This window comes from Ictidomys tridecemlineatus, chromosome 3 (assembly GCF_052094955.1).
Source record: "Ictidomys tridecemlineatus isolate mIctTri1 chromosome 3, mIctTri1.hap1, whole genome shotgun sequence".
NCBI lineage: Eukaryota > Metazoa > Chordata > Mammalia > Rodentia > Sciuridae > Ictidomys > Ictidomys tridecemlineatus.
Genome location: NC_135479.1, coordinates 129,149,941 through 129,171,022, shown reverse-complemented (window position 1 = coordinate 129,171,022; position 21,082 = coordinate 129,149,941). Strand labels below are relative to the sequence as shown.

At 36.8% G+C, this 21,082-nt stretch overlaps 1 protein-coding gene across 5 annotated transcripts in view; it reads left to right on the top strand.

Moving 5' to 3' along the window:
* Positions 1-21,082, top strand: part of Parl (presenilin associated rhomboid like) — a 47,366-nt gene that overhangs the window by 2,875 nt on the left and 23,409 nt on the right. Inside the window, exons 2-5 of one of the 5 annotated variants that reach the window (XM_013361060.4) lie at positions 6,832-7,032; positions 7,963-8,158; positions 8,798-8,938; positions 12,237-12,285. In XM_013361060.4, coding sequence (XP_013216514.2) covers positions 6,832-7,032; positions 7,963-8,158; positions 8,798-8,938; positions 12,237-12,285 — 587 coding nt within the window. Of the gene's footprint in view, positions 1-6,831; positions 7,033-7,962; positions 8,159-8,797; positions 8,939-12,236; positions 12,342-18,805; positions 19,083-19,556; positions 19,652-21,082 lie in introns of those variants that run through there. The other 4 variants (XM_005331063.4, XM_078043785.1, XM_078043787.1 and 1 more) reach the window with 4 other exon arrangements.

Below are 21,082 nucleotides of genomic sequence, written 5' to 3'. Positions count from 1 at the left end.
TTGTTCATATAGAATTTTAGTAACAGATATTATCAACTTCTGAGCTCACCAGTGGTAAATAATTAAAGCTTTATTATCACATTATCTTCATCTTCAAACTTGTAAAAACAATTCATAGTGAAACTATTATCTCACCAGTAAGCCAAATATATGGATTTTTTTATTATATGGATATTTTCAAATATATGGACTTTTTCTATTTAAAAGTTATGGGATCATATTAAGAACAGAACCATAACAATTGTGTGGCTACTAGAAACTCAAGAGTCCAGAGCTCTGGTGGTAAAGTGCCCTGAGCTCAATCCCCAGTACAAAAAAGTAGGAACCGCTCTTACCTGGAGGATCAAATTCACCCTGCTGCAGGCCATAGTTTGTCAACCTCTAATTTAAAACTTCAGAAATGTATACTCTCATGTGTATCCTACCCCAAGACTACTAAATTGGAATGTGAGTTTAATGAGATCCCCAGGTGATTTGTATGTAGACTAAAGTTTTCCCCAAGCCCTGGCAGCACATGAGAACTACCGGAAGACCTTGAGAAAAACCACCGAGGGCCTGCCCCCACTCCTAGAGGTTCCAGTTTAATTAATTCAAGCTCGGACCATGGTATGGCATTTTTAAAGAGAAATTCTAATGTGTGATTAACATTGAAAATTACTGCTCTAGACTAAATCTTCAGAATCTTAAATGCCACTACTGGTATGTGGATTAAAAAACAAGGTAAATAGTGTAAGCAAAAGATCTGACTTTGCTTCTAGATTCCCACCCTAGTCTCTGTTTCTTTCCAAACATTGTGCTTCAAAATATCTTTTAATATTTATTTATTTAGTTTTAGATGGACACAATATCTTTATTTTATTTTTATGTGGTGCTGAGGATCGAACCCAGTGCCTCAATGCATGCCAGGGGATCGCGCTACCACTTGAGCCACATCCCAAGACCCTGTGCTTCAAAATTTTAAGTGAATGAGATGTGGAAGAAGTAATCTTTCACTAGATTTGGTTGATTAATTTAAGCTGTTGGCCATATAAGAGATTCATATTCTTTGTATTTCTTGGTATAGTAAGAGAAATGAAAGGAACCACCAGTACAACTTGTCTCTATAGTAAACATGTTCTGATTACTTTGTCAGGCCCTGTTTTGGTCCCTAGTGGCATTTTGTTTTGATTACTTCTTTATTTACCAGATCTAAGTTACTTTGGAATATTTTTTTTAGTTTTCAGTGGACACAACATCTTTATTTTTATGTGGTGCTGAAGATCAAACCTAGCGCCCCTCACATGCCAGGTGCACGCTACCGATTGAGCCACATCCCCAGAATATTTAATAGAAATCAAATCAGTTGCAAAGACTTAACATCTACTATTTGAAATATCAGTTGGGATTTCATTTGGCTGAAAGTAAACTGATGGTTTGTTTAGATAAGTTATTTTAAGTATTATGAGATTATTGTAGTTAAGTGACTGTTGTTGCTTAGTAGCTCAAAAATGTCAAGATTAATATCTAAATCCTTGGGTCTTTCTCTTGATTAAGATAACTGCTCAGCTTAAGGCATTATTCAAGGCAGAAAAAAGGGAGTGGTTGTGTTTGATAGAGACAGACATCAGTGATATGTCTTTATCAGGTAAGCAAAACCTTTCCAAGAGGTTCTTGAAAAATCCCTAAGTCTCAGTTAGCCAGAGTTTTGTGTGATTTGGCCACACCTAACTTCAGGAGAGGCTGAAAAACTGAAGATATTTATCTTTCCTGGTCACTACAGAAAAAGCAGGCAAGGAGAGAGGATTGGAAATAATTTGAATTTAGCCATTCAACAGTGTTTGCTAAAGGATATTCTTTCACAAGACTTTTAACAGGATTTCAGAAGCATTTAGATTTAGAGCAACGTTACCATTGTTTGAATAAGTTCTTAACTTTCTATAATAGATTTATTTGAAAGAAATATCACTTATTTGAGAATAAATTCTGAATTATATAAACTTTCCAGTGAAATTACTTTATCACTGTACTCCAGCCTTGCTACGTGATTTCTGAGATGAACTGAGTGGGCTCAGTGTTGAGGAGAGAGGGTAGTCTACACATGTGATAGTATAGTGGACATACCATTTTTGAGTATAATTGCTTCCAAGATACCTCCACCCAGATATCCTACAAGCATATTTTTTATGCTGAAAATATTTTGAGACATACTTTACATATTGTACAATATATAAGTATTAACTTTAGAGCCAGTGAAGTCTGATAAATGTGTATACCTGTGCTACCATTCATCTAAATCAGGGCAAAGAACAATTTCCATCACCCTAGAAAGTTCGCTCACCCCTTTTTAGTCAAGTCACACCTACTCCAGACAGCCATTCTGATTTTTAGTGCAACATGTTAATTAGTATGCCTGTTTTTCAACTTCATATGCCTGTTTTTCAACTTCATATGTAAATCACAGACCAAAATATATTTTGTATATTTTATATTTTGAATATTCTTTTGTTTGACTTCTTTTGCTCAATTTTTTTTTGGTGGGGTCAGGGTCCAGGAATTGAATCCAAGGACATTTAACAAAACACCCTGGAGTCACATCCCAGTCCTTTTTTATTTTTTGAGACAGAGTCTTGCTAAGTTGCTGAGATTGGTTTTGAACTTGTGAACCTCCTACCTGGGCCTCCCTAGCTGCTGAGAGTTCTCCCTGAGGTATGATCATCTGGTGAAGGTTTTCTTTTAGCCAAGTATAGTACTTAATTATATGAATCTATCACAGATTATTCAATCCCTTGTTCATAGAAATGTAAATTCCAGTTTTTAGCAGTAAGAAGTTCCATGACCTCAGCATCTTCTAGTCTCCTCTTTTGAAGCTGTTAGCTTTTCTTATCTTAGTAAATAGTCCCACCTTCCTTTCAGATAGTCAAAGTAAGACTAACAGACTTTGTGTGTGTGTGTGTGTGTGTGTGTGTGTGACACACACACATACACACACACACACACACACACACACAAATGAACATGCATAAGAGCCAACACTACTCCTCTCATCGCATCCAATGCCTCATGCAAGTGAGGCAAGTGTTCAACCCGGAGCTACATTCCAGACCCAACTATCATTTTAACTCCTTTCTTCTAATGGATTGTTACTAACTTATTTATTAGGAGCTATGCTTGGTGGTAAAGATACAAGGACTACAACACTATAATCTAGTAGGGTTAGAGGCAGTGATTGAGATAAATATTATAATCGATTTAGAACTCTGGAAGGACACAGGAGAGATCCTTGAAGCTTGGGGGAGTTAAGGAAGACTTACTGGAGGAGGTCATATTCTGAAAGGCACAAAAAACTTGGCTGGACAGAGTAGGTAACTAGAATAAGGAAGTAGTGTTGTCATAGGCAGATGAAGGGAACAACAAAGAATTCAATATAATTCATATAATTAAGTACTACACAATATAGTGGGAGTAAAAATGGTTTTGGGTGGTAAAGAATTGCTGAGAGGAGGGCGAACATATAAGGGATGTGCTGAAAAAGTATTTTGGGGTTTATTTTTTGTAAGCCATCACATATGAGTTGCAGTAGAGGGTATATTGTGGGGTTTAAAGCAGGGGAACATTATGTTTGTGGGTAATACAATGTGAAGAATGAATTTGGAGTGTGGAATATTAAAAGGGATATTAGCTAGGAAATGGTACAGTGTTTTAGACAGAAGTGATGGGCTAAGAAGTTGTATTGGAATTAGGGAGAGATTTTTAGTCCTGTGAGAGGCCCTATTTGAGGAACTATTGAATGAAGAACAGTGATGTGAAGAAAGAACATGGGACATGTTAAGTGTGTAAGTTCAGTAAGCTTTTGGTGTACTTTAGGCACAAAGTAAGGGACCAGACTAGGAATGAAAAGTATTTTTGTTGACAGAGTTGGTTCTTAATTGGATGTTAAAAGTAAAAGTGAATTCCAAATGACATATTTTAATCTCTGTGACTGATAGAACTGAGAGATAAGTCAGAAAATGGAACTGTTTGTAGAAGCCAGTGAGTTAGTTTCCATGTGAATATATTGGTTTTAAAGTAAGGGAGTGCTATAAGAAGCTGGCCGGTTGGCCTGGCTTCCCTCCCCTGCCTATAGGTATGGGTGGGCTGGCAGGCTGCCCTGAAGAGGTGGGGAGGTGAGGTACTTCTGTGAAACTACTCTGTTCCAGACTGCAGACTGCACATGGAAGAAAACTCTTACATGCAATCCTTTTGGGTCCTTGTTTAGGTTCCTGTGGAATCAGGCCAGGTGCCAGAATTGGGAGAATTGTAGGAAAGCTGACATGAAAGATAAAAACACCTGATTTGTTGAGAGCCACAGTTTAGACGGAATGACACCTGCCATTTTTGCCAGAGGGAATGGTTGAAAGGTGACCCTGCTCCCGGATTAGGGTAGATCCTGCTGCCTTGGGAGCAGGCTACTTTTGAGTTCTCTCCGGGTTCTGAGAGAATTCCCGGTGGAGGGAGTGTGTTCCCGGAAAGTGTGTGTAGAGTGCCGGTGAGAGTTCGGGAATAAAGAGTTGCTGTTTGAACCTAAAAGGCTTTGTGGCGGCTCGGTTATTTTGTGCCCAGCCAGACTGCGGCACTGATTAGCTAAGTAGTTTTCAATTATGTGCCAAAACACTTTGAGACTTCTGATTTATAGAACTATGCATTTTACAGAGGCATCAGAAAACTAAATGATTGGGTTATTTTCTTTCTCAAAATTAATTGAAGCATGGGGGTGGGGTGCCTCAGATGTACAAGGCCCTGGGTTCAATCCCAGCACCATATTATAAATTTAAAAAATTAATTGAAGCAGATACTTGGGAGAGTCCTTATAGGACAGTTTTTTTTTTTTTTAGATAATGCAATACTAGCAATATTTGATCTAACCAGTCATTTGAGCAATTCACATAGTAGACACAGAAAACAATAAAAGAATTGAGTGATAAAACCAGGACACCAAAACAAAACAAAAAAATGATGAAACTTGTGAGCAAAGAACAAAAACATAAACAATAGCAATGCTCAGAACTCCAGTGCAGAAGAAGGGGGTGATAAGCAGGCTGAAGACATTTTGCCTTTAGTCCTTAAAGAGGTAAACAAAAGTCTTTATTTGAAATTTTGATTCTTATGAGAAAACAAAACATACCTCTAGATGGGCATAAGGCTGATGAAATCCCAGAAAGTCTCTTCACTCCTCATAACATTTAGCCACTGCAGGAGTACCAAATAAATTGTAGCGACGAGGTCCTGAGAAAGCACTTTGAGACTACTATGATTAACACATTGTTATGTTCAAAAATAGCAGAAACACATGTTAAAGATCTGTAAGCAGCATTCGAGAAGTAACCCTCCGGGATTTTTTCTAGTTTTTTCCATTATGAGGTGTGGATGTAGGAGGGGAAGAGCACCTTCCTGTGTTGGTAAGGTCTGTAGATAAATCTCATAAAATGAATGGAATTTGTGGTCTTACTGCCTTAGGAAGTTAATGAAGAAATTTTGGCTGTGAAATTTCACACTATGATAACTGAGAAGTGGGGACTACATATGGAGTATTGTCATGGCCAGGCTTACATTGTTTCTAGCAAATTCTATTCCAAAATGAAAGTTGCTGCTTCAAGACTTTTCGAGAAATATCCCCAAGCTATCTACACACTCTGCTCTTAAACATGTGGTTTGTAAAATCAGTGCCCCTGGGGCTATCTATTGCATTAGGAATAATGAAGAAAAGTCTTTTTCTCATCCACAACTCTTTTAGAACTTGACAATGCAATTTCTGTTCTTTTTCAGAATAGTGAGGAAACTGGTAAAGAATTGAAGGAAATTTGCCATTCTCAGTGGACAGGCTGGTGTGATGTTTTTGAAATTTTTGGGGGGCTACTGGAGATTAAACCTAGGGGTGCCTAATCCTTTTATATATATATATATATTTTAAATATTTATTTTTTAGTTGTAGTTGAATTTTAGAGATAAGGTCTCACTGAGTTGCTTAGGGCCTTACCAAGTTGCTGAGACTGGCTTTGGCATTGTGATTCTCCTTGCCTCAGCCACCCAAGCCACTGAGATTATAGGTGTGTGCCACTGTGCCTGGCCCTTTTGCAATTTTAGTGGGCCTTGGGTAAGTGGGTTTTTTTTTTGGTAGTTGTAAATGGACAGAATGCCTTTATTTGTTTATTTTTATGTAGTGCTGAGGCTTGAACCCAGTACCCCACACTTGCTAGGCAAGCACTCTGCTACTGAGCTACAGCTACAGCCACAGCCCCAACCTGCAAATGTTTGTTTTATGTTTAGATGTTGTCTATGTAGTAACACAAATATTAGGTGGAATAACTGTATAGCTGGCTGAGCATCTGTACTCTGTTGTGTAGTAAGAGATTTTTATTTCATTGTTACCATTTGCTGTTTTAAAAAAAATGTTTTATCTTTTACAAGAGCCTTTGGGGAAAAACCTCCAGGGACAAACCTCTGATATAGTCTTTGCTCCCAGCTTGAATACAATGCTACATTGACTCAGGAAGTCATGGAAAATATTGAAGTTTATCATAGTTTTGGTTTGAGGAAGCAACAAATTTGGCAACCAAACAATATTCAAATGAAACTCCCTGGGAAATTTTGTAGGTGTTGGCAGGGTAACTTGGAAACTTAACTAACCTCTGAAAGTTACTATAAAGAAACTGTAATGTTCCAACAGTGGAGCACATCATTCAGGAACTTAAAAGAGATCTTTTCAGAAGAGTGCCTTATCTCTGGTACCTTCAGTAATGGGATAGCTTAAATTCAATACATCAGAGGAGCTTATGTATACAAAAATGACTTGCCTTATCCTGACATGCTCTTCAGCCAAACTTCACTGTTGAAGAATCAAATGGAAACACAGAAGGAAGATATAAAGCTTCCATCTACCGTTTATGAGGCCCTCCATCGCCTGATGTCATGTTTCTTCCTAGTACATATGCCTGCAATGAAGGTTGAGAATGAGCACTATGAAAATGTACAAAAGCATCTCAAAACATATTTGAAGAACGCTTTGACAGATCAAAGGTCAAGTAACTTGGCTTTGCTTATCATAAATTTTGATGTAAAATATGACCTGGATTTAATGGTAGACCATATCAAACATTTAAGAGCTTCCTATAGATAATTCAGAAACTATTGAAAATATTTAAGAGACTTTTAAAATGGACTTTCTCTTATATTTGGAAGAAAAGCTATATGGTATATGTAGGTCCCTTAATCACTGAATATCTTTGCCTACAGGCCTCCACTGTTAAAAAAAAAAAAAAACTCCTAATAGTCAAAAGTCAACACTAGGCTTTATTGTAACATTTCATAAGATGCATTTTCTCCTATATCTCTTCAAAATTTATTTCTTCAGTGCTGGGGTTGTGGCTCAGTGGTAGAGTACTTGCTTAGCATGTGTGAGGCACTAGATTCGATTCTCAGCACTGTATATAAAATAAGATAAAGATCCATCAACAACTAAAAAATGTTTATTAAAAATTTATTTATTCAGAACTGATAATACTTGACAACTGATAATACCTGATCCACGATGACAATAAATGTTATATCTAAAAGACTTAACTAAAACAATTCCAGAGTGCTACTTTTTTTAGCAGATGTCATGCAGAAGTGAAGTACAGTACTTCCAATGCTGTCTTCTGGAGAACTTGTCTGAAGAACAGACAAGTCTTCAAAGCATGTAAAATCAAACAGATGCTATGTATATGGGGAAATTACCAATGACTAATGTAGGTTTTGTTGATTGATGGAAGTACCCTCTAAAGTTGCTGTAGTTTGTATCTCTTCTATTCCAAAAAAGGTAAATGTTATGATTTTGATTTCTACCTGAGTTAGGAGTCCTGACAGTGGAGTGAGGATAAACTGAAGTGGTAATAATGCAGGCCAAGTAGAAGCTTGTATATGTTTGCTAGATCCCACTCTGTTTCTAATATGATATTTCCCTCACAGGTTTAACTTCTTTATTCAGCAAAAATGTGGATTCAGAAAAGCTCCCAGGAAGGTTGAACCTCGAAGATCTGACACAGGATCAAGTGGTGAAGCATACAAGAGAAGTGCTTTGATCCCTCCAGTAGAAGAAACAGTCTTTTATCCTTCTCCCTATCCTATAAGGACTCTCATAAAACCTTTTTTTTTCACTGTTGGGGTAAGAGTTCATATCACTGGAAGTTTCTTACATAGCTTATTTCCAGTGTAATGTTCAAGTACTATCAATCTGGTTGAGTTCCTTTAGAGTAAGAACATATTGTGTGTGGGGAGGACGATATCAAAAGGATCTGGGTAGCTGGGCTCATGAATTCTGATTACAGAATGGATTTAATAATTGCTTTTTAAAAATTTGTTTTTAGTTATACATGGACACAATACCTTTTATTTACATATTTTTATATGATGCTGAGGATTGAACCCAGGGCCTCACATGTGCTAGGCGAGCCCTCTGCCACTGAGCCACAACCCCAGCCCCCTAATAATTGCTTTTAGGATCTGCCTCAGTCAGTATATAAGTTTTAGAGAAGAAATTTATGGGCCTTCCTATTTGGCATAGCATTTCAAAAGATACAATGTGAATTTTTGAATTCATCTGGAGATTTGTTACTGGAAACAGGCCTTAAGGTCTTACGAAGTTAACAAAATGGAAAACAGTAAAATGTTCTTGTCACCTGATAGTTTTTTACTGTGCCAGATGTTCCTTCTATTGGTTTGTAAAAGCAAAATATTTTCCTTGGAATTATATAGAGACCTATTTCCCTATTAGTTATTTTGTATTACATTTAATTTTATATAGTTTACAGGCTGTGCATTTGGATCAGCTGCTATTTGGCAATATGAATCACTGAAGTCCAGAGTCCAGAGTTATTTCGATGGTATAAAAGCTGATTGGTTGGATAGTATAAGACCACAAAAAGAAGGAGACCTCAGAAAGGAGGTAAATATAAACTTTACTTTCTTTGTTATAGTTAACCACAATTTTTGAAGTCTGGTTATTTATGAAGTCTTTTTTAGATAATGGTTATATTCTATCCATAGATGTTAAGACAGTGTACTTAACATTCTTCTTTAAAGTCCTTTTACCACAGTAAGTATTATTAATGTGTTGTCTGTCTGGCAGTGTTGTATTTGATAGTGTTCCAAGAATTTTTTCCTTCTACTCATATGCATCAAATTCACCACAGATAGTTGTTAAAAATTAATGTATTGGGGCCTCATCTCAGCCCTACTACAGTATAAGGCCCATTATTTTACTTGTATCACCTTGCTGGATGACTTCAGTGTGTGTATCAAAATCAGAGGAGTTATTCAAAATATACATGCCTTAGGGGTAGAGTCACCAACTAACTGGATTTTGAAGAGCTTTCTAAGGTAAAATCCCCACTGTTGAGTGTTTCTGACTCTACTTAGTATGGGATACAACACAGAGGTGCAACTATAGAACTTACAGAGATTTCTATTTATTTATTTGGGGAAGGGAGTGCCAGGGATTGAACTTAGAGGCACTTGACCACTGAACCACATCCCCAGCCCTATTTTGTGAGACAGGGTTTCACTGAGTTGCTTAGTGCTTCCTCATTTCTGAGGCTGGTTCTGAACTTGCGATCATCCTGCCTCAGCCCCGCCAGCCGCTGAGATTATAGGTATGCACCCCATATCTGGCTTCTATTTATTTTTTAATATGCACATGGTGGCCCCTCAGTCCTCTGAATGATTTGTTTCTCTCTGTTTTTTTTTTGTTTTTTTTTTTGGCAGTACTGATGATTGAACACAGGGGCACTTTACCACTGAGCTACATCCCCAGTCTTTTTAAATTTTGTTTTATTTTTTTTAATTTGAGACAATCTGATGCTGGTTGATGAGAGCCTGAGAAGAAAAATCTTGGATTTTCTTTTTACTAATGACAGTTTGAGGTTTTCATATTTAGGGAGAAGGAATCATTTCTCTGTTTCTCCATAGGTTCAGAGAGGCTTTATGGCAGAACAGTGATAATATTTGCAGGTGAAAACAATAACTAGCAGATTTTTATTCAGTATAATATTCAAGAGGATTGTAAAACAGACATTACATAACCCCAGATCCCTTCAAAAGCTAGAGGTTTCCCACATGTCTCTGTGTGTGAAGTTTTAATGTCCAAGTGTACTTCAATTTTTTTTTTTTTTAATATTAGTTGTTGATGGTCCTTTATTTATATGTGGTGCTGAGAATTGAACCCAGTGCCTCACATGTGCTAGGCAAGTGCTCTAGCACTGAGCCACAACCCCAGCCCCCAAATGTTTCTTTAAAATGGTGAAAAATAGGGGCTGGAGTTGTGGCTCAGTGGTAGAGCACTTACCTAGCATGTGTGAGGCACTGGGTTTGATTCTCGGCACCACATTAAAAAAAAATTAAATAATTTTTGAAAGGTATTTAATTTAAAAAAAAGATTCACTATGATGGAAATATTTCATGGAAAAAAAGGTGAAAAATAGCATAAGCAATATATATATAATCTTAGTCCAAAATAGATTTTTATAATAGCTAAATGATAGGTTGTGATACATAAAATTCATGCCCATTAAAGAAAACTGTTACAATACATGAATTTAAGATGGAAAATAAAAGTTTTAGACAGCCTGGGCAGCAAAGCAAGATTCTGGGACCCCATTCACACCACTGCCTGTGCAGTGAATAAGGTCTGGGAACTCATGCACAAATTTATTATAATTACAGAAATGGAATCACATACATACTGAACAGTAATTTTTTTTATCCTGAGTTTTTTTCTATAACAAAATCTAGTTCAATTTTATAATTAGAATGTGTTTTCTTATTTTAAAACTTTAATCATGGAAAATTATACACATATACAAAAATAGAAAAGTATTACATACCACCATTGTCCAACTTCAGTGGTTACTAACAGTGCCAATTTTGTTATACATCTATTTCCCTTTCATTTCCTCTCCCTCACTGCATTATTATTTTTTCATTTGTTTTGCAGTACTGGAGATTGAACACAGGGGAGTGCTGCTATTGAACTAACTTCTCAGCCCATTTTATTTTTTATTTTGAGACAGGGTCTTGCTAGGTTGCCAAGAGGGCCCTCAAATTTGGAATCCTTCTGCCTTAAGCTCCTGAGTTGCTGGGAACACAGGCATGCACCACTGCCCCTGGCAAGTCTTAGGCATATTTCAACAATAAAAATTTCAGTGTATATCTTTAAAAATTTAGGATTCTTATATCTTTTTCTGAACTTCAATGCCATTATTATATCTTTTAAGAAAAATAGCAATTTTGCCACAAAATATTCTCAGGATTTTATTTTTATCTTATTTATTTATTTATTTGAGACCAGATCTCAATGTATGTTTCAGGCTGGCCCCAAGCTCTTGGTCTCAAGTATTCCTCTTTCCTCAGCGTGGTACATACCACCCTGCCTAAATAGATTTTTTTTTTTTTTTTTTCTGATGGTACTAGGGTGGAACCCAGGGGAGTTTACCACTGGACTATATTCCCAGTTCTTTTTATTTAAAGGCAGGATCTTACTAAGTTGCTGAAGTTCTCAGTTAATTGCTGAGACTGACTTTGAACTTATGATCCTCCTGAGTCTCTGGAATTACAGGCATGTGTCACTAGAATTTTAAAACTGGCCTCAGCTGGAATTTTAAAACTCAATAGGCCCTTGGTGAATAATCACTCAGTGCCTGTCTATATCTGATAGTGTAGCTAGTTGCTTCACATTATTGATATTCCTCCTGGCAATGCTGCTTGATATCTATTATTGTCCCATGTATATATCAGGAAACCAAAGCTAAGAAGTAAAATGTCTGGTCAGTGACTGTGTTGAGAATGTAATCTGACTAAAACACATGCTTTTTCCATTGTATTACATTGTGATTATTTTGCAAATGAGTAGTCCCTCTTTTTTTTTTTAACTTTGTTTTGTAGTAGTAGATGGACAACATGCCTTATTTATTTATTTATTTTGTAGTGTGTGTTGTCATTATATTTTATTTATTTTTATGTGGTGCTGAGTATCGAGCCCAGTGCCTCACACATGATAGGAAAGTGCTCTGCCACTGAGCGATCGAGCCCAGTGCCTCACACATGATAGGAAAGTGCTCTGCCACTGAGCGATAGCCCCAGCCTCAAGAATCCCTCTTTCATACACAGGCATTTCCTTTCTGGATTTTCATTTTCGTAGCCTAAAAGTGTTTCACGTGCGGTGATATGCAATTTTCCTTCTGTTTTAGATTAACAAGTGGTGGAATAACCTAAGTGATGGCCAACGGACTGTGACAGGTTTGTGTTAGCTTACACGTTTTAGCCATTCAAGGGAAGAGAAATCAAATCAAAAGGTACAGTATGTCACAGGCAATGGCTTTCATACATGCTCACCAGTGGTTTAGAAGACATTCAGAGTCTGTACCTATAGGCAGATGTAAGAGCGCAAAAAACTAGTTTGCATGAGGGTTTTCATGACTTTCTGGGTCACGTATTTTTGAATTTTGTCTAATATGATACTGACAAAATGATTAGTTTGTTATAGAATCTTTCCTTGTAGCATAGCTCATGAGTAATTATTACTTCCCCTATTTAATAAGTTAAAGTAGACATTGATAAAAGTACCTTCTATATATTGTGTGCTTTATGCATATTATCTCCTTATCTTGCAGGGTTGCTTATAGGGTAGTTGTCTCCATTTTTATAGAAAGGAAACCAACTTTCAGAGAAGGAACTGTTTGAAAGTCAAACTGTTAATAAATAGTAGGGCTGAGTTTCAGAATGCAGTGTCTCATTCTAAAGCCAATTTTCAATCTATTCCACCTTTGCTATTTATAAGACCCTCTTTAAATGTAAACACGCAATGCATGTCATTATGATTATTTAATTTTTCTTCTTTGTAAATTTTTATGGAAAGATAGATCTAGCTCTTTAACATTTGTACAATATTTTTTAGCCCTATGTGACTAATTTGGGAAAGTGGATTTGTAAGTTATTTCAGAGGAGATAGGAAAAAAAATATTGTAGAGAATAGCAAAATATTGCCTTTAGTCACTTATTAGTATCTACCTAAGTAGAGAAAGTATGTTTATCTTCCTTTTTTCAGACTATTTTCTCTATCTGGAAGCCTTAATTTTTGCTTTCTCTTTTCCTGAACTCATTGCAGTTTTTGTCATTTTTAACACCTCCTGCCTTATACATGTAACAACCTTGAGAGAAATGTAAGGATATTGAGGACAAGTGATTTGATTTTTCCATTTTGTTATAGCACTTAGCACATATATTACACTAGAGGCAATCAATTAAAATCTGTTTGAATGTTGAATGGTATCTTTGTTTTTTATTTTTTAAATTTTAATTTGTTATATATGACAGCAGAATGCATTACAATTCATATTACACATATAGAGCACAATTTGTTTTGAGAGAGAATTTTTAATATTTATTTTTTAGTTTTCGGTGGACACAACATCTTTATTTTTATGTGGTGCTGAGGGTCGAACCCAGCGCCCTGCGTATGCCAGGCGAGCGCGCTACAGCTTGAGCCATATCCCCATCCCAAAAGCACAATATCTCTAGTTGTACACAAAGTAGAATCATACTATTTGTGTCTTCATACATATACTTAGGATAACAATGTCTATCTCATTCCACCGTTTTTTCCTACCCCTAAGCCCCCTTCCTTCCCCTCCCTCCACTTTTCCCCTTTGCTCTATCTAGAGTTCATCTAATCTTCCCATGCCTCCCCTACCACATTAAGAATCAGTAGCCTTAAATCAAAGAAAACATTTGGCATTTGTTTTTTTTGGGATTGGCTACCTTCACTTAGTATTATATTCTCTAACTCCACCCATTTATCTGCAAATGCCATGATTTTATTCTCTTTTAATGCTGAATAATATTCCATTGTGTATATATACCATGTTTTCTTTATCCATTCATCTACTGAAGGGCATTTAGCTTGGTTCCAGTTTAGCTATTGTGAATTGTGCTACTACAAACATTGATGTGGCTGTGTCCCTGTAGCATGCTGTTTTTAAGTCCTTTGGGTGTAGACCGAGGAGTGGGATAGCTGGGTCAAATGGTGGTTCCATTCCTAGTTTTCCATGGATTCTCCATGCTGCTTTTCCATATTGGCTGCACCAAATTTGCAGTCCCACCAGCAGTGTATGAGTGTGACTTTTCCCCACATCCTCGCCAATACTTGTTGTTCATCTTAATAGCTGCCATTCTGACTGGAGATGAAATCTTTGCATTTCTGTGGTTGCTAGAGATGTTGAACATTTTTTCATATATTTGTTGATTGATTGTATATCACCTTCTGAGAAGTATCTGTTCCGGTCCTTGGCCCATTTATTGATTGGGTTATTTGGGTTTTGGTGTTAAGATTTTTGAGTTCTTTATATATCCTAGAGATTAGTGTTCTATCTGATGTGTGTGTGATAAAAATTTGTTCCCACATTGTAGGCTTTCAGTTCACCTCACTGATTGTTTCTTTTGCTGAGAAGAAGCTCTTTAGTTTGAATCCATTTCATTTATTGATTCTGGATTTTAATTCTTGCACTATATGAGTTTATTAAGGAAATCGGGGCCTCTGACATGATGGAGAATTTGGGCCTACTTTTTCTTCTAATTGACACAGTGTCTCTGGTTTAATTTCTAGATCCTTGATGCACTCTGAGTTTTGTGCATGGTGAGAGATAGGGGTTTAATTTCTTAATTTCATTTTGTTGCATATGGATTTCCAATTTTCCTAGTACCATTTGTTGAAGAGGCTATCTTTTCTCCAATGTATGTTTTTGGTGCCTTTGTCTAATGTAAGATAATTGTAATTATGTGGGTTAGTCTCTGTGTCCTCTACCATTGGTCTACCAGTCTATTTTGGTGCCAATACCGTGCTGTTTTTGTTACTGTTGCTCTGTAGTAAGTTTAAGGTCTGGTATAGTGATGCCATCTGCTTCACTTTTCTTGCTAAGGATTGCTTTAACTATTCTGGGTCTCTTATTTTTTCAGATGAATTTCATGACTGCTTTTTCTATTTCTTTGAGGAATATCATTGGGATTTTGATTGGAATTACATTAAATCTAGATAGTGCTTTTGGTAGTATGGTCATTTTGGCAATATTAATTCTGCCTATTCAAGAACAAAGGAGATTTTTTCCATCTTCTAAGTTCTTCTTTCTTTCTTTAGCATTCTGCATTTTTGTTGTGGAGGTTTTTCACCTCTTTTGTTGATTCCCAAGTATTTTATTTTAATTTTTTGAGGATATTGTAAATGGGGTAGTTTCCTCGTTTCCCTTTCAGAGGATTTGTCATTGATATACAGAAATGCCTTTGATTTATGGTTCTTGATTTTTGTATCCTCCTACTTTCCTGAATTCATTTACTAGTTCCAGAAGTTTTCTGGTGGAATTTTTTGGGTCTTCTAGGTATAGAATCATATTGACGGCAAATAGTGCTAATTTGAGTTCTTCTTTACCTATCTGTGTCCCTTTAATTTCTTTCATCTAATTGCTCTAGCCAGTGTTTCAAGAACTATGTTAAATAGAAATGGTAAAGAGGGCATCCCTGTCTTGTTCCAGTTTTTAGATGGAATGCCTTCAGTTTTTCTCTATTTAGAGTGTTATTGGCCTGGAGCTTAGCATAGATAGCTTTTACAATCTTGAGATATGTTCCTGTTATCCCTAGTTTTTCTAGAGTTTTGAACATGAAGGGGTGGTGTATTTTGTCAAATGCTTTTTCTGCATCTATTGAGATGATCATGTGGTTCTTCTCTTTAAGTCTATTGATGTGATGGATTACATTTATTGATTTCTGTATGTTGAACCAACCTTGCATCCCTGGGATGAAGCTCACTTGATCGTGGTGTCTGTCTTTTTGATATGTTTTTGTATTTGATTTGCCAGAATTTTATTGAGAATTTTTTCATCTATGTTCATTAGAGATGTTGGTTTGAAGTTTTCTCTCTTTGATGTATCTTTGCCTGGTTTTGGAATCAGGGTGATATTGGCCTCATAGAATGAGTTTGGAAGTATACTCTCTTTATCTATTTCTTGAAATAAATTGAAGAGTATCGGTGTTAGTTCTTCATTAAAGGTCTTGTATCCATCCGGTGCTGGGCTTTTCTTGGTTGGTAGGCTTCTGATGGTGTCTTCTCTTTTATCTTGAAATTGATCTGTTTAAATTGTATATATCATCCTGATTCAATTTGGGCAAATCATATGACTCTAGAAATTTGTTTATGCCTTTGATATTTTCTATTTTATTTCAAAATAATTTCTAATTATCTTTTGTATATCTGTAGGGTCTGCTGATATTTCCTTTTTTATCATGTATGTTAGTAATTTGAGTTTTCTCTCTCCTTCTCTTCATTAACATGGCTAAGGGTACGTCAATTTAATTTATTTTTTCAAAGAACCAGCTTTTTGTTTTGCCAATTTTTTTAGTTGTTTCTTTTTTTTCAATTTCATTGATTTCAGCTCTGATTTTAATAACTTCTTGTCTTCTGCTTTTGGTGTTCATTTGTTCTTTTTCTAGGTCTTTGAGATATAATGTTAAGTAATGTATTTGTTGATTTTTTTTCTTCTTTGAAGGAATGAACTCCATGCAATGAAGTTTCCTCTTAGTACTGCCTTCATGGTATCCCAGAGATTTCAATATGTCCTATGTGTGTTCTCATTTACCTCCAAGAATTTTTTGATCTCCTTGATGTCTTTTGCAACCCATTGTTCATTCAGTAACAAATTATTTAGTTTCCAGGTGTTGGAATAGCTCTTATTTTTTATTTTATCATTGATTCCATTATGATCTGATAGAATGCAGGGTAGTATCTCTACTTTATTTGCTAAGAGTTGCTTTGTGGCATAATATATGGTCTGTTTTAGATGTGCTGCTGAAAAGAAAGTATATTTGCTTGTTGAAAGATAAAATATTCTATATATGTCAGTTAAGTCTAAGTTGTTGATTGTACTATTGAGTTCTACAGTTTCTTTATTCAGCTTTTGTTTGGAAGATCTATCCAATGGTGAAAGAGGTGTGTTAAAAGTCACCCAGAATTATTGTGTTGTGGTCTATTTGACTCTTGAACCTAAGAGGAGTTTGTTTGAATGCAGATGCTCCATTGTTGGGACATAGATATTTATAATTGTATGTCTTGTTGATGAATAGTTCCCTCAAGCAGTATGAAATATTCTTCTTTTTTTTTTTTTTTTTTTTTTTTTTTTTTTTTTTTTAAAGAGAGAGTGAGAGAATTTTTAATATTTATTTTTTAGTTCTCGGCGGACACAACATCTTTGTTGGTATGTGGTGCTGAGGATCGAACCCGGGCCGCACGCATGCCAGGCGAGCGCGCTACCGCTTGAGCCACATCCCCAGCCCTGAAATATTCTTCTTTATCTCTTTTGATTAACTTTGGCTTGAAGTCTATTTTATTTGATATGAAAACCCCTGCTTATTTCCGCAGTCCATGAGAGTGGTATGATTTTTCCCAACTTTTCACCTTCAGTCTGTGGATGTCTTTTCCTGTGAGATGAGTCTCTTGGAGGCAGCATATCCTTGGGTCTTTTTTTTTTTTTTTTTTAATCTAATCTGCCAGTCTATGTCTTTTGATTGGTGAATTTAACATTAACATTAACATTCAGGGTTATTATTGAGACATGATTTGTATTCCCAGCCATTTTTGTTTATTTATTTTTTAGTTGTAGTTGGACACAATGCCTTTGTTTTATTTATTTTTATTCGGTGCTGAGGATAGAACCCAGGGCCTCACTTGTTGTGCTAGGCAAGCACTCTACCTCTGAGCTACAACCCCAGCCCAGCATCCATTTTCTTTCAGGGTGTGGTATATGTTATTCCAGGATCTCCTGGTTTTGAGGGTCTGGGTTGTAAAATCAGCTGAGATACAAATTGGTCTAGGATCTCCTGGCTTTGAGGGTCTGGGTTGTAAAATCTGCTGAGAAAGGAATTGGTATCCCCTATATGTTATCTGATCCTCTCTCTGGTGGCCTTTAAGATTCTATCCTTATTCTGTATGCTAGATATTTTCATTATAATGTCCCTTGGTATAGATCTGTTGTAATTTTGTATATTTGGTGTCCTATAAGCCTCTAGTATTTGATTTTCCAATTCATTCTTCATGTTTGGGAAATTTTCTGATATTATCTCATTGAAGAGATTGTGTATTCCTTTGGTTTGAATCTCTGTGCCTTCCTCTATCCCAATAACTCTTAGATTTGCTCTTTTGATGCTATCCCATAATTCTTGGATGTTCTGCTCATGGTTCCTTACCATCTTCACTATGTGGTCAACTTTATTTTACAGATTGTATACTTTGTCTTCATTATCTGACAATCTCTCTTTCAGGTGATCTAGTCTATTGGTGATGCTTTCTATTGTTTTTTCTTTTTAATATTTTTTAGTTTTAGGTGGACACAATATCTTTATTTTACATTTATGTGGTGCTGAGGATCGAACCCAATGCCTCATGCATGTTAGGCGAGCACTCTACCACTGAGCCACAATTCCAGCCCTCTATTGTTTTTTGTTTGGTTTATTGTTTCCTTTATTTCAAGGATTTCTGATTTTTTTTCTCAGAATCTCTCTTTCTTGAAGTAATCTTTTGCTACTTGTATTTGCTTCCTTATCTCTTTGTTAGAGTGATCAATGGATGCCAGTATTTGTTCCTTTATCTGTTTATTGGTGTTGTCAGTAGTTGCCTGTATTTGCGCTCTTATCTCTTTGTTGGAGTGATCAATTTTTGCCTGTATTTGCTCATTTAGGTCATTCTTTAATTCATAGATCATTTTAATTATGAACATTCTGAATTCTTTCTCTGACATTTCATCAACTGGACTGCCCATGGGTTCTGTTATTGTGTCCTAATTGGTTTGGGGCATTTTCCTCCCTTGTTTTTTCATGTTGTCTATGTGATTTCCTTTCTTGCAGTGTGGATGTGAGGTATTACAGTTTCTACCCTATAATCTTGTAGTATCTGTACAGATTATCTGTACCTCACCTTGGCGTTGGGCTTCCAGACTCTGCCGGTGTCCCAGGATGGATGCTACTGCAACTATAGGTCGTCATGGCAATAGCAGGAGGTAACTCCAGATACCAGTGGAGGTGCCCCAAGATGGATGCAACAGAGATGGGGCTGAAAGGGTGGGCCTTACACTGGCTTTGGGATGCCTGCTCCAAGATGCAGCTGCTTCTAGGCTCTGTCTGTTGTCCCAAGGTAGAGGCTACTACATGGGGAAGGCTATGAGGATGGCTGCAGAATCTCAAATTAGATTTGGGCTCCCAGGTGGTGGTGGTGGTGGGGGGGGGCCCAAGCTTACCCTGGGCCCTGCTCATAGGTCAGCGAGTAGAGTCTGGGCCCTGCCTGAGCTCTGGCAGGTCTCTGGCAGGTGTCTGCCAATGATGGGAGGGACTCGGGCCTACCTTGGGCCCCAGCTTTCGCGCAGGTCAGTGAGGCGGAGCTGGGCTGAGCCTGACTTCGGTGGGTGTCTGCTGGTGGGCGGAGTCGGTCTTATTTTTATTTTTGATTGGATACATTTTGTAGTCCTGAAAGTTTCCTTCACTTTCAGAGCCTCGAGGCCACGTGACTTCTCTTAGCCAGAAGGTGAACGTCATCTGGTGGTTCCTTCCAGCCGATTCGGATGATAGGATGGTGGGTCAGCATCTTCTTCTCTACTACAAGGGAGTGATCAGTGTCTTCAAGGTGTCCTAGGATGCAGCCCTTGAATGGCATTTTGAACCAATAGATTGAGATGTTTCAAAGTATATTGCCACACCTTCACAGAGTATGGACTCCAGAGTGTCAATAGTTACTTCACAGAAATCTCTCTCTCTTGACTGAGATTCATATATTTGTTTCCAAGTTTTCTGGAAGTAACAGAATTTTCTTAGGATAACAAAATTTTGATTTCCTTCAGTATTTTCAAAGCATTTTGTAATATCTTGAAATTAATACCTTTTATTCTTTGAGGGCACTTGTAAAGGTTTTCTGCCATTTCACATGAAGAAACATGGACTCAGGGATGGGGTTGTGGCTCAAGCCGTAGGTAGTCCGCTTGCCTAGCATGTGTGCAGTCCGGGTTCGATCCTCAGCACCACATACAAAGATGTTGTGTCTGCTGAAAACTAAAAAAAAAAAAAGAAACATGGACTCAGAATTTAAAGTCTTTGTCATGCCAGTAAATAGTTATTCAAAGAAGCCAATTGGGAGGTTTTTGAAAATCAGAGTTCTACCCTCTAGCCTTATGGGTTTTTTTTTTTTTTTTTAAAGCAATTTGTCGTCAGGAATATAGTATAGTTGTGATAAAACTAGCAACTTGAGTATAAAGTGCTTTGAATAACATAAATGTGAATGGTCTGCTAAAGATCTTGAATTGACACATTATTCAAGAGACATTTAAAAGATGAGGAAACAATTTGAGCTGTTTCACATTGCCTCATACTTCTCTAGTAGTAGTGTAGCTTTACAACATCTGTTAACTATAGACTACAATTCTCAAGGATAAACTGGTGCTTTAATAATATGTTGTCTCCATTAGAGGTGACAGTCCAGCTTTCCTTGCTTAGCTTTCTCAGTTGCTACTCAGACTGATCCTAAGTGAGGCTGACTCAGCTCATCACTGAGTAAGGAGTGATAGATTTACTCTGTTCAGTTTTTTCCCTAGGATTATAGATGGTAATGTGCATGTTCTTCTTTTTGTATTTTTTAAAATTTTTTTTAGTTGTAGATGGACACAATATCTTTTATTTATTTATTTTTATGTGATACTGAGGATCGAACTCAGTGCCTCACACAAGGCAGGCACTCTACCACTGAGCTACAGCCCTAGCCCATTCTTCCGGTCATTTTTAAAGAACCAAAATTCTTACCTAGAACTTTCAATATCTGAGACCAGAACTTTGCTCCATAATATTTATCTCTAGACAGTTGGCAGCATGAAAGACCTAGTAGGTTATTAAAGATTTCTGTGATGACACCAAGCACTTCACATAAGGATTTCTTGCAATCTGAATCTCTTGGGCTTCTGAATTTGGACAGCAAGATTTTGGGATCTAGTAGGTTCAGACAGCAAAGCATTTTGTC